Below are 18,096 nucleotides of genomic sequence, written 5' to 3' on the forward strand. Positions count from 1 at the left end.
GTTCGCCTATGTATTCTACCCATCGGCTTTCTATATGTTGTTCTTCAAATAGCAGTTCCCCTTGTTTGTTTTGGATACAACTTCCTGCTGCTTTGCTTTTCCTTTTCCCTGATAGTTCTTTTATTCTTTGGTGAGCTTGTTGGGGGTTGGGTTTGTATTCTCTTTCGATTTCGCAGCATTTCCAGTCTAGATAGTTCTCGTGTGCCTCGATGCATTTGGATTTAATGTGGTTGTTCAATGTTTGGTATTCTGCAGACCCTCTGTTGCATTTTCGTCTTTCTTCAAATAGGTTTAGAATTTCATTTGTCATCCATTCCTTTTTGCTGTTTATTTGAGCTATTGGTAAATGCTTTTCTGCAGTTGCTTTGACACACTTTTGGAATATATCAAATTGTTTTTCACATTTTTCGTTATCAGGTTCACTTTGGCTTTGTATCATGAGTGCATTTTCAAATTCTTCTCTCATTTTTGTTTGTATGCCATTGTCTTTGCATAACCTGTAATCCCTCTTTATTCTACCAGCTGTTCTCTGAATAGCTTTAAACTTTATCCTTACTGTACAAACAACTGGGACATGGTCACTGTCTACATCGGCGCCTGGATAGGTTTTGCAGTTTAATATGCCATTTCTGAATCTTGATGATACTGCTATAAAGTCTATCTGGTTCCTTGCTCTGTCCCCTGGTGATTGCCATGTCCAGGTTCTTCTCGGGTGTTGTTGAAACCAGGTGTTTGAAATCATTAATTTATTTGTTCTACACCAATCTGCCCAGATGTTTCCTCGTTCATTTCTGTCTCCGAGTCCATGTGGTCCGATTATGTCACCATCTCTGCCTCTGCCAATCTTAGCATTTAGGTCCCCCATTACCATAAGGACTTCTTGTGATTTACACATTCGTTTTGCTTTGTCTAGTGAATGGTAAAACTCTTGTCATATCTGCATCTGTCGCCTCTTCTGTTGGTGCATAAACTTGAATAATATTGGTGTCAACTACAGGTCCTCTTAGCTTAACCAGCAAAACTCTGTCTGAGATTGCTACGTGCCCTTTGTAAAATTTGGTTGATTTTTGGTCTAAGATCATCCCTACTCCTTTTTGGAAAGAGGTTCCACCACTCCATATGATCTTATATGTCGTGTTGTTTTCTTGTTTTGACATGGTTCCCTGCTCTTTCCATCTCATCTCTGCCAGGCCAAGAATATTTATTTGGAGCCGTTTCATTTCTTTTAGAATGTTGTTTAGTTTTCCTTTTTTGGCACAGGTCCTGACATTCCATGTCCCAATTTTGGTTTTGTCACATTTGTTAAATTTATTTCGCCTAGTAACTGGCTGACGGTTCGGTGTGACCTGACGAACATCACGCTCCCAACCGAGCGAGGCAGCAGTCTTCCGTGAAAACATGCTCCCCTTTACGCTGTCACCGTTTAACTTTTTGGACTTATTCATGCAGTTAACATGGATTCCAACCTGACAGAGGGACAAGGAACGCAATATACCTCCTCTGTGTTTTAAGTGAAAGAGCTATACAGGTTCAGACCCCACTATACCTCTGTTTTGTCGACTACAAAAAAGCTTTTGATAGAGTACGCCACGAAGAAATACTAAAACAACTGCACTCCATTGGCGCTGATGAGAAAGACCTCAGACTCATGCAAACATTATACTACACCCAGCAGGCATCTATCAAAATCGGAAACTCTACAGGAAATTCCATTCCTATTAAGAAAGGAGTCCGTCAAGGGTGTGTTGCCTCACCAGATCTGTTTAATCTATACCAAGAAACAATCATGAGGGGCATAAATAATATGGAGGGAATAAAAGTAGGAGGTCACAACATAAATAATATAAGATACGCAGACGATACGGTACTCATTGCAACATCAGAAATCCAACTTCAAAAGATTGTTGACAAAGTGGTAGTAGATAGTGAAGCCAAGGGAATGGAAGTGAATATCACCAAAACGGAATGCATGGTAATACAGAAAAACCCCGAAAACAACAACACCTGCAATATAACGATTCACGGCGAGCAACTTACCAACGTAGAAAGTTTTAAATACCTAGGTTCAATAGTGACAACAGATGGAAGATGTAACCGAGACATACGAGCAAGAATAACTCAAGCCAAACAGGCCTTCATGGACCTGGGAAACATTTTGAAAAACAAACAGATGTCGTTCGGGATTAGATTCCGAGTCTTGAAGTGCTACGTGTGGCCAATCTTGTTATACGGATGCGAAAGCTGGACTACAAATGCAGAAACACAAAAGAACATTGAAGCTTTTGAAATGTGGTGCTTGAGAAGGATGCAGAGAATATCGTATACTGCACACAAAACGAACGAAGAAGTGCTAAAACAAACATACCAACAAAGGAAACTAATGCCCTTAATAGTGGATCGACAACTATCCTTTTTCGGACACATAGTAAGGAAAGATAAGAATGAATACCTGACAAGTTGTGGAAAAATACCTGGTAAACGCGCCCGGGGGAGACAAAGAAAAACACTCATAGACCAACTGAAGGGCTTCACCAACCTAACAATCCAAGAGCTGTTTGAAAAAGCAAGAGACAGGGAGGAATGGAGAGAGATAATTCATGCAGTATCCGAAGCCTGGACCAGGCATGGAACCTAGAAGAAGAAGAAACTGACATAAACAATGATGACATTAAACACAATATAAAAAAATATTACCCATTCTGACAGCCAACTATTTTCACAGCTTAGCTTCTATTATAGTGAAAAAAGTTAGCCAATACTGTTGTTCTTCACCAAGTCATCTTTTTATAGGACAATGCACACAAGAGAGAGCGATTTATACCTTAGCTACATCTAGATTTTGTTCATTTTATATCAATAAGTAGTCCTTCAGAGCCACTAAGCCCATGGAGCTGGAATTTATCCCGGTTTCTATAGCATGAAACGGACAACAGCAATTTCTTGCTACCCTTTGGAGAGGACACATTAAGCTCATATCAGTGCCAGTAAAAAGGAACAAAATGAGAAAGTAAAAATTCTAGAATTACAATTAAAGGCACCCAAGAAAAGGTAAGACAAAGGGGAATTGGTTCAAATATGAAACAGATGTAGATTCCAAGAGCACACTATCAAAGTAATTAGTTTGAAATCACCTAAAGGTCTCACCCAGACACCAGCACAAGACCCCACTAAGAGGAATACACTCAAATGTTTACAAATCATATGTTAAAAATAAAAAATAACAATACATAAGAGATGATTTACAAGGGGGAAAAAATATCATCTTCCAAAACTACAACTATACATTCGACTGTTTCCCTCCCAGCCAAGGAACTCCGTCAGGGTCAGTACAAAATCAAGTAATCTCATTCCAAGACAAAGACAGAAAGCGATTTGGAAAACAGAAATAGGGGGATAGAAGATACAGTAAGTGCCTCCCTGCCCAATATTGATGGTCAGGAACCCCACCCAGAATTTCACCAATTTTATTGGCATTACCCCATTTATTTTTGATAATTCAGACTTGTATAATCAAGATGTCAAAGAAATCTGTCCGACATTCTTAGACCTTGGGTTGAAGAACACAAACGGGTGTTGCATAATCTATCAAAATCTATATACTGTTATCAACTTATGCAAATTGATATTATATTAAAAAGCGGTTAACAATTATTGGGAAAATATCGCGATCAATAATTCTGAAATTTGATTTAATTCAAATTTAATTTTCCAATTTTTACGCAAAATTATCTCAGCTCTTGGACAAAACAAACATTGCTCAGAATTGCCAACACAGACCCATCTGCTCATACAACATTTTGATATCAACAATAATAATAATTATTCACAACATAGCTGCAAAATTGTATATAACATGATTTAACAAATTTAATAACAGGCTTTCATTTACAATATACAATGTGAATGTTATGGTAACAAAACTAATAATTTATAATTTAATTATTAGCCATATAAAAATCACAACAGCAATTAATAAAATAACAAAATTTATATTTCTGCATTGTTCTTACAGATTTGTACAACAATTGAGAGGAATTATATTAAAAAACATTTTGTACTATGACATTCAATGTCATAATTAATTAACAGATTAAAAAGAAAAAAAATGTTTTTGTTGTTGCTTATTTCTTCTTTTTGAACCATGTTGACAGCACCTGAAAAAATAGGGAACAGGAAAATCCAAAGTTATGAAAAAAAAAATCATCAGTTTATATTGGCACAGTGGCGAGCGACAGTGACCTACCAAAACCATCTGGTATTGTGCAAGAAAATCCAATTTTAAGTCTGAATCATATAATGTAAAGTCAATAAATATAGGTACTGCTTTTGGAAAGACTAAATACAGCTATCACAATGCTAAATACTGACATTTTTAAATTTTGATCATTTTGACGTAAATTCAATTTACCCTGGAATAGTACCAGACGAGAGTGTGAGTCAAAAACATGAAAAATAAAATATGAAAAAAAAACACATCCTTCAACAGAGGAGAACAATTTCTTGGATCCATTTTTCGACTTCACTTTTAGAGACTTGTGTTTGGAATGACATTGACCTCTGTTAAAACAGCCACGAGGAGGAAGACAACATAAAGAATAATGAGGCCTATTCCATACAGCCTTGACATTTTGAATCCTGACAGTGGTACAACGACTAGAGACACAATAAGGGACAAACCCAATCCCCCTGCCAACACCATCTCTTCCATATTGACTGCCAACTGTAGGAGAAATAAAAAATGAGTTAGATAAAGAAATAACTGAATTAAAAAAAAATGTACATATGATAAGTAAAGAAGTAATTAAATAGGAGATATATAAAGACAATAAATGAAATAGATACAATTTTAGATAAAGAAATCTATATATAACTGTCAGATGAACAGAGAGAGACAATTCGACAGAGGCAAGCACATGGACAGAGACAAACATACAGGATGTCTGAAATATAGTTAGAACGGCTTTCTGCTCCTCGTCCTCCTCCTTCTCTTCTTCTTTTTGTCCTCCTATTCCTCCTCCTCATCTTCATCATCGTTCTCATCCTATTATCCCTATTATTGTTATTATTATTATTACTATCAATATTATTAGAAATGGATAAAAAAAAGATATGTAAGTAGATAAGTAAACAGAATGTTAAAAAAATATTAGCTATGTTATGGTAAAATATCACAATGTTTACCTTGAATGGCTCTCCTTTGCGAACACATGCGATAGTGAAAGGTATTCCAAGGCCTAGAAGTAGATCTTGAAGTTTATAGTTAAGGATTGCTTTACTATCAATTAAAACATTATTTATGAAGCTTAAGGTGCTGTTGAAAATTATAGAAGATGTAGATTAACAAACTCTAATTTTTCTTTCAAAGACAAACTAACTAAAATTCATCTTTATGTAAGCAAAAAAGACAATAAACAAGCCAAAGATAAATTAAGAACTAATAGCATTAATAATGTTTATAAAATGTCACATTTTCCCAAGATTTGCACAATCTAGACATTATCCTACTGTAAACCGCTATCTCTCACAATCCAACAAAACAGGCTAGAATTACGGCCACATTCTAAGACAAGATGTCAACACTCAGTGCAACAAAGTGATGGTTCACTATTTCAATCACAAGAACAAAAAGCAAAGAGGTCGACCAAGAACCACAATAGTTACAAAACTAGACGTGACCTCAGACATGTTGGCCAACAGTTAAAATCAATTCAAGATCTTGAAACAATCCGACAAAAGAACGACGGGAATGGTAATTTATCACCTGAACAATAATCACCAGGTGGTAAAGTCTGTTGGCGGAAGGACCTTAAGTCTAAGTCAAGTATTTATAACACAATCGTAATTCTAGTGTATAAAGCGAGCGTATAACTTTGAGAACTTTAAAAGGTGTTTTTGGGAGACCACATGTAACATAACCTAGAAATAGAATTGCTAGCACATTTGTGTTCTCCTAATGCAAGGAAAAATTAAAAAGGAGATAGAAATCGAATTTTTATATCCTCATTGAAAAAGTGTGTGTCGTTATGTGACAGAGACCCCTGGAACACCCTCTGCTATCCATTAATGGTCACGAATTTTTTTCAACCCAAAGGATACTGAACAAAGGACCACCAAAACAGGCTGAGATGCCCATTCTAGGGTATCCTTGTCTTGCCATTGTCATATCTGATATCAAATCTGGGTAATACAAACAAAAAAAATAATATAGAAAATGTCCATATAAATATGAGAGGTATATTACATTATATTCTGTGACAAAAATATGAATAGTGCATTACTTTGTAATCTGAAACATAAATAATTCAAACAGTATACTCTTCAAATAAACCGACTGACCCAGTCTTTGTCGTGTGGTCTTAGTCGTTCAGCAGTGTTGAGCTTAGTCAGTGACAAGATGGATGACAATTATCTAAGAATACTGGCCTTGGCATTGTGTCCTTGGCACTTTACACCCATTAATCCCAATGAGGATGTGTATAAAGACAGTGAGAGATATTATGAGAATGCTTAAGTAAAAAGGATGTAAATCAAGTGACTTTTGTTTTAGGACATGGAAATAACAGTCCATATTATCTGCATGGTAGGTGCATAATAAAAAAATTGAGCTTTTATACAGCACAATATCCACTAAATGTGCTCAAAGCGTTTTACAAGGGGTCCCTGGCCGACAGCAAAATTTAACACGTAGGACAGGACGTGATGCCTGTTAGGCAATATTACAATTATTTTTCCAATGGCCATGTACTCATTTTACACCTTAGTACGGTGAGAGAATGTGAGTAAAGATCCTGTTCCAATAACCCAACTATGTGCCGAGCGAGGCTCGAACTCAGGACCTTCCAATCCGAAAGCATGTGTGATACCACAAGACCACACAGCCGCACAATAGTTTATAATATATAATAGTATATGACTTTTTATAACCCACTTTGTCGTATTTATAAATCTTTTATTTTCTAATTATGAAAACACTTTGTGACTAATTTATCTCAATCGATGTGTTTTGGGCTTCTTCCTTACCATATACGATATCTTATACATTGTGTGAAATGAAATAGAAACCATGTGGAAGTGAATATAACCATACCACTCAGACGGTCGACATAATGTAAAAAAACGACATTGATTGGTAAACAAAGTGAACTACACAGGTTTCACAATCGATGGTAAGTGTCTATGTAAAATACCTACTGTTTTACAGCTGATCAATAGAACCAACACAGAAAAGTATGTCTTAACTCGAACATATATAAAATGATCGAGAAAACAGTGTGATAACTTGCAACCCATTTGGCAGTATAAATAGTTACAATGATCAAAGAGAGGTCGATTTCATTCATGTTATTGTTCATAGACAACCAACTATGTTTGTCCAAGCACATATAAGCCAAATTCCATGTTTTCATTTAATTTTATGCAATTCATGGTATGGGTTTTATTTTTGCAGATGTACTGTACTTACATACCTGCTGTTGATTGTGATGATGACAATGATGATAATGATGATGAAGATGATTATTATTATTATTATTATTATTATTATTATTATTATATATTTATTATTATTATTATTATTATTATTATTATTATTATTATTATTATTATCATATTTTCCTTCTGAAATAAATAAATGTATTTATCTGCTAACTTTTCTCTCCTCGTCAACAAACACTACAGAGTTTACATAAAATAGCATACTGTCCTTACCACCAATGCTATTTCCCCAAGCAAGCAGTGTGAGTCCCAGAATAGCATCAGAAAGACTTAGGACAATTCCTAGAGCCTGAGGAGAATAAATATAATAAATACTCTCGACTCTCATGCAAAACATTAAAATCATCATGAAATCGGTATAATGCTGCTCTTTGAGTCTCAATAGTCAAAGCACATGGCTCAAATTCCAAATAATCCTGGTCTAAATCTGTAAGCATTCATTTTTTTTTCTGCCCATCTCCACCCCTGTTAACAAGAAGTGATTTGAATTTACATTATGTTAGGTACTTTGTGACAGATCACCATCCTATACAAAGGGTAGCTAGCAGGTTTTAAAAGTTTGAAACTGATATAATAAGCCTTTTCAGCACTCTAATGAAAAAAGAAAGAGTACACAAAACAAAGCGGTGTGTGCAATTAAGCAGAGATGCTAATAATAGCATCTAAGCTCCAGCTTTCATGTGCCTTTCATGTAGGACCTTCCCTCTAGGTTTTATACGAGCGTGGGACTGTCAAGTTCAAGACAAGGCCTCATTGGAATGTTTGTTTTTGTTTTTGTGTGTGTGTGCGTGTGTGTGTGTGGGGGGGGGGGGGGGGCGGTGTTTTGGTAATTTATTTTTTTTCATCTTTTATCGACTACACAATGTGACATTATTGTTTTTAAGAACAGTAATCATGAACCATTGATTGCTTTCTATTCTGTGCACACTCTGTTTAAACCCTTGTTTCCAATCGCACCAATGTAGATCATCTGTTAAGCGTTCTTCTTGGACTTAGCGGCGTAGTTTGTTCACCATGTCAAGTTTTTCAGTAATTGTCAGGGGTGGTATATCATATTCCTATGACTCATCCTCATTTTCATTATCTAGGCATTGTGTTTTGTGTGGCTGTGAACAGAGCACAGTATCTCCTGACATGTCAGTTCACCGCTGATGGGTATAGTGTTGTCCATTGTAACAAATTGATTGAATGCTTTGGCCTAAATGTTGGGTGGAGTGGGAACAGCATCGTTGGTTTCATATGGCTGTTGGTTGTCACTCCAGCGGAGATGGTGTGCGATTAAGCGGAGCAATTCTATAGAATAAAATTCGTTTTTCGGCGATGTAGCGTATAAGCGGAGTGTGCAATTAACCAATGTGCAATTCAGCGGAGTGAACTGTATATCCTAGTAGCAACCTATCCCCGATACAAACTTAATTTCTATGTATCCCCAACAAGGCAGATAATCAGATGTCTCCCATCTTTGTATTTTCTTAATTTGCACAGAAAAAATCAATCCATCTTTCTCAGACCAAAAAAAAAAAAAAAGAAAGAAAGAAAATTCACATCTCAAGACAAAAGATACCCACAAGGGTAAATCCATATTAATAAAGTTATTGAGTTATTGATAGTGCAAATATCAGTACACAAGATATTGTAAAGAATAAAGAAAACTGTGCAGCACGTGATATCAATAAAGGAAAGTGTACTCTAATATCATACTTACTTGTAAAATATTTACAATTTCATTTGCTACAGAATATATCCACACAATTGCTACAAGAAAACCCAGGTATCCGTAGGCCTGAAAACAAAAAAAAATCAAAACAGAAACAAATTTCAGTTTAGAGCTATTACAAAGTCTTAAAATCCATTTCATGTTTTTAAAACTGTTTGCACAAGTAAATATAAAGCTGCCTAAAGTTGTGAACCATCCGTAAAGTTTGGAACAAAAATAAATAAAAAATATTAAAATAACAAAACACGTCTCAGGTTATTCTTCAGCTGACATATAGAACATTACTAAACGCAGGCCTGCTACAAGACAAATATCTCTCAATGCATAATTTCTACTCTGATATATATATGACTTATCACTTTCAATGGCTTTAGAATTGACATGGTGTATCTCACACTGGTCACATATCCAATTCTGTGAAACTAGTCAATATATTTATCACTCATCTTCCATAATTTTGGATTAATTTTTTTTTAAAATCAGGAGGGAAAAAAACCTCCAGGTTTGTCAGGCACTGGGGATATTTTAATCATTAAACAAACAAAAAGATTAACTCACTGTATGAAATAATGGCTTTTTGTCTGTTTTGGTTGCAGCAAAGACAATGACACTGAGAATAGCACAAATGATGGCGACCAATGCCAAGACAGGGAAACTTCCACCGATGGTATTAAAGCCCACTGGATTGCAAGACAAATAAGAAAAATAAGCTGATTAAATCTCGACATATTTTTAAACCAGCATAGTGAAAACATTGTACACCTAGTTGTACTCCCCTCTCACATACTCCCATTCCTCATCACTCACTCAACATATGTACCTATTTAACATCACAGATGAAACTCTCATATCTCATTGTTAGCAGTCTACATGTTTGGGATGGACATCATTTTCCCTCTCACTCTCTTTCCCAGCGATTCCCAGTCCTAGAGAAATCTAATGTCGAATAAAAAAGGACCAGTCCTATGAACTGGGTGGGGGGGGGGGGGGGGGTGCAACAGCTCAGCTGGTAGAGTACTTCCTTCACACGCAAACGCACTGAGATCGTTCCCAGGTGAAGACGACAATTTTTTCTGAACTTTCTGTCAACCCAGTTGTGATTGGGTAGATGGTCTGTTAGGTCTGTCAGAAAGTATTTAGCAATAAACTATCCTTAGGGTAGCTAGAAATTGCTATTGCCCGTTACACGCTACAGAAACTGGGATGAACTCCAGCTCTACGAGCCCAAGGGCTCTGAGAGACTCTTCTTTTTTTTTTTGTAGGATCTGGGCCCAATGATAATGTTGAAAAGGTACCAGTTCTCGGAACTGAACCCAAAGCCAAGGTCAAAAAAGGACTAGTTCTAGGAATCCAAACTGGCTTTTGCAGTTATCACTTTCCAGGAACCAAGAACTATGGTCCTTAAGGAAGCTTGGAAATGGGTGGCCTATTACCTGGCTACCTCGTTTCCAATTCAATTTCCGGTTTAAAATGGCCTCGTAAATCTTATTGATTGAAGAAAATTGATTAAAACATTGTATTGCAAAAATCCCATTGTTTTGCATCGGATGGAAAGAATTGTGAACAAACAAGCTAATTTCAGTTGTGGTAAGTTGTCCTTTTTATCTGTAGACAATAATCACATTGATTTAATGTTTTATTAATATAGAACAATAATTTTGCTATCATATGAAAAGAAAATTAAATGTATGTGGAATTATAACATACATACACACACACACACATATACACACTCCCCCCCCCCCTCTCTCTCTCTCTCTCTCCCCTCTCTCATATATCGCCTCATGATTCATACGTTTACTCCATCTGAAACCATCCTCCCTTTTGTTCTCTGTTATCAATTTATTATCTTAACTTTCTGATGACGACAAATATATCTCACTCACATTTGGTAGCAAACATTACAAAAACAGGGCCTGTAAAGATGTGTAATGAATTCAAAGGTCGGTTCCAATTACGAAGACCTGGCATTTCTGCATCTTCTTCTAAATCTACAATTGGAATTGTCAGCTTCAGTAGCAGGACAAGAGGACTCTGGGAAAGAAACAGGAAATACAAAACATCATTTTAAAAAAAAATATTTGTGAGTCTTATTTATTACAAATCATCTAAATTCATTACCCATCTAAGACCCTCAAGGTAACAAGTAGCATGTCTGTAGTGCAATCAGATGGCTAATGTTTGATCACCAGTCAAAAAAGGGCAATGTTTTGGGGATGATTTCTACCTATATTTTTCTATCTGCTTTCTTTGGCATTACATATTGACCAACTTCAAGGGTTATAAGTTTCTGTAAAGTTCTCTTGATCATAACTTTTTTTCTTCTTTGTTTCATTCCAGTAAAAGGATATATCTACCGTTTTGAGATCATGTCCTTATATGATGACTAGATATGTTTTTTGGCCTGTCTTTGAATCTTCTAGCCTCTAAATGGGGGTTGGTAGTCAATATCTGCTTCATGAGGAGAGTTAAAAATCTATAGGTCCAGTAAATATGAGAGTTTTTACTTTAATTTTCTTCTCTAAAATACAGTACAGCTAATGTGCAACTCTGTTGCAGCTAGAACTCGGTTACAGTGGGAAATTTTTTAATCCCCATTCTACAGCCTATGGAATTCATATAAATCATGCATGGGCATGGCTATAACGGGGTATATTTCCTGGAACACTTCAACAACGGGGTTGTGAGTTGGAAGTTAAGTATACAGTTCAGAAAAACTATGTACTCAAGAAGAAAAGAGGACAACACAAAAGACACACATAACTTATATGGAACGTGGGCATGGTCGAAGGCAAATTGCAGTTATCATGGGTACTATAGACCTTTCTCTGTGTACTTTATACAACAGAATATATCCATAATGACCCAACAAAAGGCTAGTGAGAGCAGAGACGTGTGACTGACCAATCAGCAAGTGTTAGGCGTAGAGTGATGGGTGTGCAACCTGTGACTGATTGGGTGATGAGTGATTAGCTCTATGAGAAGCCTAAGACTGTCTTTTTTATATCACCGGGGAGGTCCCTCCTTGAGTTTTGAAGTGTGCTCTTGTAGTGGTAGTGGCTGTCAGTGGTAGTGGCTGTCAGTGGCAGGGTTGGAATGGGTGGAAAGCAGAGGGAAGGGGGATGGTACCCAATCGCGGTTATGTGGTCTGGTGGTATGACACTCTCTTTCAGATCAGAAGGTCCTAGGTTCGATCCTCGCTCAGCGCATAGTTGAGTCCTTGGAAAATGCTCTGTACTCACATTCTCTCACTGTACTCAAGTGTAAAATGAGTACCTGGCCGTTATCAGCGTTGTCTCTGTCAAAAAAAAATATTGTAATATCGCCTAACAAGCATCATGTCTCATTCTACATGTTACATGTTGCTGTTGGTCAGGGACCCCTTGTAAAACGCTTTGAGCATGTTTAGTGGATATGTGCTATATAAAAGCTCAAGCTCAAATGGTAGAATTTAAACATTGCAGTGTTTCAACCAGCTTTTGTTCTGAAGTAAGTGTAGTAGTCTGGCTCATTGCTAATGCTGGCTTCATGCCTTTTATTTAAACTCACTTTAAAACATTCATAGGCCTTCCCATATATCCTCATCCCAGACCATTCTTCTGTATTGATTGGGTTGATGCCAGATAGGAACAGCTGCCATAGACTGGTCACTTCTACGTCTTCTTTATAATACTGGATTTCTGACTGATAGAATATATTATACATAAAAAATATATCAAAATAGAAATCTCGGAATCTCTTGTTGTGACATACATTTCTTTTCTTTTATTTTATTTTCCTTATTTTGCATTAGGTAGTAAGAAAAGTTATCTTGAAGAACTATAGAAAAAATTGTATCAACTTATGTTTAATCATTGTAATACCATTTAATTAAACTTTAATATTTCAGATTTTCAATAAAATTTTGGTTAATTCCATAAAAATACCAAATTGTGTAATGCCGTCACATACTGCTGACAATGTCACCATGTCTTTGATAATAAACACAGTTTATAATAGAGTAATTACAACTTTGTCTCATATGCCATCCTGCCTCGGGACGGCTTTATTGCAACATTTTCCCCTAAATTCAATTGCAAAATTTTTATTTTTTTTCAATTTTATAACATTACATGCTCTAATTAATTTATCGAACACTCCTGTTATATAAATGTTTCTCTCTCACATACACACATACATACAAACAAACACACACAAATATATATATATATATATATATATATATATATATATATATATATATATATATATATATATATATATATATATATGGAACACACACCTGAATAGCTCCGATATGCTCAATGACTCGAGGTGTGTTTGGTCGGATAAGGGCTGTCCTTTCATCCTCATCATATCCTGTACTCTGCAATATTTGGTTTTCCAATACATCTACAGTATTAAAGGGAAATTTAGAAAGTAAAAATTATTTTTAAAATTTTAACTAAAAAAAAAAAAAAAAAACCCACCAAAAAAAAACCAAAATACCCGAAATCTAAGAGTAATCCCATGCTGTGATGTCATAAGTGGTGCAGTCTGGTTACTCGCTTATGAAAAATTCAAGCAAAATTGGGCACTGCCGATATCTGGGAGTTTGCATTGGTGGTGTGTCCTCTAGAAAGGCATTACACTGAACTCAGATGTGGATAATTACCTGATGATAGTCAGAAATGAGCTTTTTGGGCGCTCTGACATGAAGGACATCAAAAACGATAACTTGTACAAAATTAAATGAAATGTAGGTTTCATATAAAGAGATAGGGTATATTTTTTTTTTTTTTACATTTATCATCAATAAAAATTTAGGGAGAAAAATATGATTGACCCCTTCCAGGTAAAACATCTCAGTCAAACCAAATTATTCCAGAACTTGGACATCAGATTTATGGTATATGTAGTTTTGCTCTTCTCCAAACTACGACATGCTGAGCAAATATTAAACAGACTTATAAATAATCCAACTTTGAAACTGACAGGAAATATTTACAACCCTAAAATTCAAATTATAATCATAATGTGATATTCAACTAATAACATGTTTTTATCAAAGCCACCCTGCTCTTTGCAACTAAAAGTAAGAGTATAATTACCTCATGTGTTTGAAAAGGGTTTGTGTGCAACAAATTTGACTGTCATAAAATTTGTCGTGAACCGACCAAGGCAAGTTGTTGAGCATTTATATTATTGCGCATACAGTATTTTTTAAAAATAATAATTTAACAACACCTCATAATGCTGTTCTGAAGTGATGATTATAACCACAATGTTTGTGAAGAACATTGTCACAATTTGGAGTGATTTTTAAAAACTTGAAATATATAACAGGGTGCTCTTAATGTTAAAAGGCAAGTTTGAATGATGGATTAGTAACTTTAATATGCAGCATGTCATGCTCTACTTACAGTCATGGTTATTTTTTTTTTTTTTGTTAAAGCAAGAACAATTAAAGACATTAGTTTATTGAGGACATCAAAGTAGTTACAAAGCTGAAAAAATTGCCACTAAATATAGCAGTCTGTAAACATCGACATTAAAGGCTATTTTGATTACAAAGAAGCTGCTGTATCAAAATTGCTTTTAAGATATTCAGTTCTCTTCTGAGGTGGCAAATAGCAACGCTACTACTTGAACTCCATTAAGAAACGTGATTTTCATATTAATTCAGTCAATATTTCAGCAATGCATCTCATCTAATGTGGTTGAAAATGGGAGCAAACTCGTGGACTTTGAAGAAAAGTGTGTGAGACAGATATCATTAAACAAATCAATTCGAATGCTTTGAAAACGATAGTTTAGACCCGTTAACACCAGACTTAATAAGCACGTAAAGATGAACAACTATAATCTCTAGCATGTGTATCAAACCATAATTAAAATCTTGCAAAGTACCAGACATATTATATAATGCTATTGTAGAATCTTTGTTAAAAAGCACAATTTAGATTATGAAATCCTAAATCATATAATGAAAATAAATCTGAGTGGTGCAAAATAAAAGCTTGCCTACAATAAAATAAAAATAATTACTGTAAATACTGTTATAGATTATATAAATATGTAGTTAACGACCTTTCAAAGGATGGACAGCTAAAGGTAAACCACTTGGTTCTATCCCTGTATTTTGATTTAAGAGAGATATGTTTTAGTAAAAGAGGCTTGTTAAGAAGAAAATGCTCCCTAAATTATATTACTTAATGCTTTATTGCCAAATTATAAGCTAAATTATCCATAGATTGTGCAAATGTGCACCAAAACTAAATTTTAAATTACATTGGTTGCCAGTTAAGTGAAGGCATAAAATGCAAAATATGTGTCCTTGTATATCAATGTCCTTAACTCACACACACACACACACACACTCTCTCTCTCTCTCTCTCTCTCTCTCTCTCTCTCTCTCTCTCTCTCTCTCTCTCTTTCGTTCTTTCTTTCTCTCTCTCTTTTGTTCTTTCTTTCTCTCTCTCTTTCGTTCTTTCTTTCTCTCTCTCTCTCTCTCTCTCTCTTTCTTTCTTTCTTTCTTTCTTTCTTTCTCTCTCTCTCTCTCTCTCTCTCTCTCTCTCTCTCTCTCTCTCTCTCTCTCTCTCTCTCTCTCTCTCTCTCTCTCTCTCTCTCGGAACTTAAACAATGATATCCGATTCTCCAATACTTAGAGCACTAAACTCCACATTATGGCTCCTCTTTTTGTCAAAACCCAGAAAATGACGGTGTGCTGTATCTAGATTCTTTTACCAGGCCAACTACCTGGAATTCACTGACCCTGCTAGGTCTTCAGGGAGGAAAATTCACGAGCATATCTTAAGCAAAAATCAAACACTTTCTTCTCATTCTGATTTATCATATTAAATAAAATTAATTAATTAAAAATTTAAAAATTGAGCTTTTATATACCGCAATATCCACTAAATGTGCTCAAAGCACATTACAAAGGGTCCCTGACCAACAGCAACACGTAACATGTAGAATGAGACATGACGCATGTCAGGCGATATTACAATTTTTTCCGGACAAAGACAGTGCTGTTAATGGCCAGGTACTCCTTTTACACCTGAGTATGGTGAGAGAATGTGAGTAAAGATCCTTTTCCAAGGACTCAATTATGCACCGAGCGGGGCTCAAACTCATGACCTTCTGATCTGAAAGCGAGTATCATACCACTAGACCACATAGCCGCATATAAATAGTAAGATCTTTAAAGCGAATGATAAAAGAGTAAAAATACATTTATAAAAATTGTTTGTATTCATTATAATCATGAATTACTTCAACAGTTAAAAAAGACATTGCTTATATTGCTATTCAAAGAAAAGTAAATAAATGAAAAATGATATTAAAAAATGATTGATCCTTTATATGTTGGTTTTGATTTTGCTCTAGCTCACTTAATATCTTACCATTTTTACAAAGAGAACAATAAAGGTCAAAAGATTTACGCATTTGAAATATCAAAGACATCAAAGGGTTAAACTCACTTCCAAGGAAATTTCCTCTGGCCTGAGCTTTCAGTTTCTGGTTGATGTATCGGCCTATGATCACCACAAACACATAGACTATATACAAGACAATAAAACCTGAAAAAAAAAAAAAAAAAAAAAAAGAAATGTAAAGTCCATAAATTGTTATAACTGAAAGTTACCATTCAAAAAAGGTGATAAAAACGGATTTTTAAAAAAATTAACCCAAAAAGTAACAAGGTGATAAGTCAAAGTTTAAACACTCTTCAGTTCAGACGGATGGAAATTCGAACAAATTTGTTCAATTTTAAATCATGGTGAACTAGAGAGAGCTAAGCCATTAAATTTAATAAATTTTCACTGCATTCAACTTCTTTCTCTTACCTATAGCTTCCCATTGTTCGATGACTTTGTCCCACAAGCATACAAATGTCCAAAAAGTGGCTCCCAGGTAAAAGATGACATCCCTCAGGAACGGGCGTTGCATGCAAGTAAATGGATGTATGATGGCAATGGCACCGGCTACAACAGCAGTCACAAAAACACCGGCACCTGTGGTTGTGGGAATTCAAAAAGTTCTCAGTAGTTGACCAAATTATAAGAATAAAATATAAAGAAAGAAAGAAAGAAAGAGAAAGAGAGAGAGTGAGAGAGAGAGAGAGAGAGAGAGAAAGAGAGAGAGAAAGAGAGAGAGAGAGAGAAAGAGAGACAGAGAAAGAAAGAGACAGAGAAAGAAAGAGAGAGAAAGAAAGAGAGAGAGAAAGAAAGAAAGAAAGAGAGAAAGAAAGAAAGAAAGAGAGAGAGAGATAGAGAGAGAGAGAGAGAGAGAGAGAGAGAGAGAGAGAGAGAGAGAGGGGGGGGGGGGAAAGGGGGGAAAGACAGGTGGTTATTCAATCTCCAATGAAAGATGTGAAATCATTCTAAACCACAACTTTTTCATTCTTAGATTTATTCAGGTGAGAAATAACATCACTTATCACACACACACACACACACACACACACACACACACACAAACACAATGCTGATAAATTAAATGGTGATTATTGTTTAAGATTTTGTTTTGATGAATAACAAATAACAAATCAAAACCCATTCCCATTTAAAACAAAGGTACAGAGTAAATGGATCAGTGATGTTTGTACGAGAATTCTATGTTATTCTATCATACAACCTAACCTATCACCTTATTAAGTGCATGGTGTGCTTAGAAAACTGAGTCGTCTATTTTAAAAGGAGTTCATTAAGGTCACCATAGAGTCAAAAGCTACACAAAAAATGAAATTTGATTAGATATCAGTGCATCAATGATTGTATAGGTTAACCAGTTGAGGAATTGTGTATCTTTTCTAAATGTGCACAAAAGAAAAGAAAAAAGATGATAATATGATTGATTGTGTGTGATGTGTGTGAGAAAGAGAGAGAGAGAGAGAGAGA

General features: G+C 35.4%; 1 protein-coding gene across 2 annotated transcripts in view; it reads right to left on the reverse strand.

Moving 5' to 3' along the window:
- Positions 1 to 118: 118 nt before the first annotated feature.
- The window catches only part of LOC144967909 (mitochondrial sodium/calcium exchanger protein-like), a 29,483-nt gene continuing 11,505 nt past the window's right edge, over positions 119 to 18,096 (reverse strand). Inside the window, exons 7-18 of one of the 2 annotated variants that reach the window (XM_078905670.1) lie at positions 17,044 to 17,211; positions 16,678 to 16,776; positions 15,281 to 15,325; positions 13,494 to 13,603; positions 12,761 to 12,895; positions 11,098 to 11,245; positions 9,770 to 9,891; positions 9,200 to 9,277; positions 7,708 to 7,783; positions 6,097 to 6,177; positions 5,182 to 5,246; positions 119 to 4,720 (exon numbers count right to left, since the gene is read on the reverse strand). In XM_078905670.1, coding sequence (XP_078761796.1) covers positions 4,526 to 4,720; positions 5,182 to 5,246; positions 6,097 to 6,177; positions 7,708 to 7,783; positions 9,200 to 9,277; positions 9,770 to 9,891; positions 11,098 to 11,245; positions 12,761 to 12,895; positions 13,494 to 13,603; positions 15,281 to 15,325; positions 16,678 to 16,776; positions 17,044 to 17,211 — 1,322 coding nt within the window. In that variant the 3' untranslated portion in view covers positions 119 to 4,525. The remainder of the gene's footprint in view (positions 4,721 to 5,181; positions 5,247 to 6,096; positions 6,178 to 7,707; positions 7,784 to 9,199; positions 9,278 to 9,769; positions 9,892 to 11,097; positions 11,246 to 12,760; positions 12,896 to 13,493; positions 13,604 to 15,280; positions 15,326 to 16,677; positions 16,777 to 17,043; positions 17,212 to 18,096) is intronic. The other variant, XM_078905671.1, reaches the window with a different exon arrangement.

Source organism: Berghia stephanieae, chromosome 3 (assembly GCF_034508935.2).
Source record: "Berghia stephanieae isolate SIO BIC M18660-M18661 chromosome 3, UCSD_Bste_1.3, whole genome shotgun sequence".
NCBI lineage: Eukaryota > Metazoa > Mollusca > Gastropoda > Nudibranchia > Aeolidiidae > Berghia > Berghia stephanieae.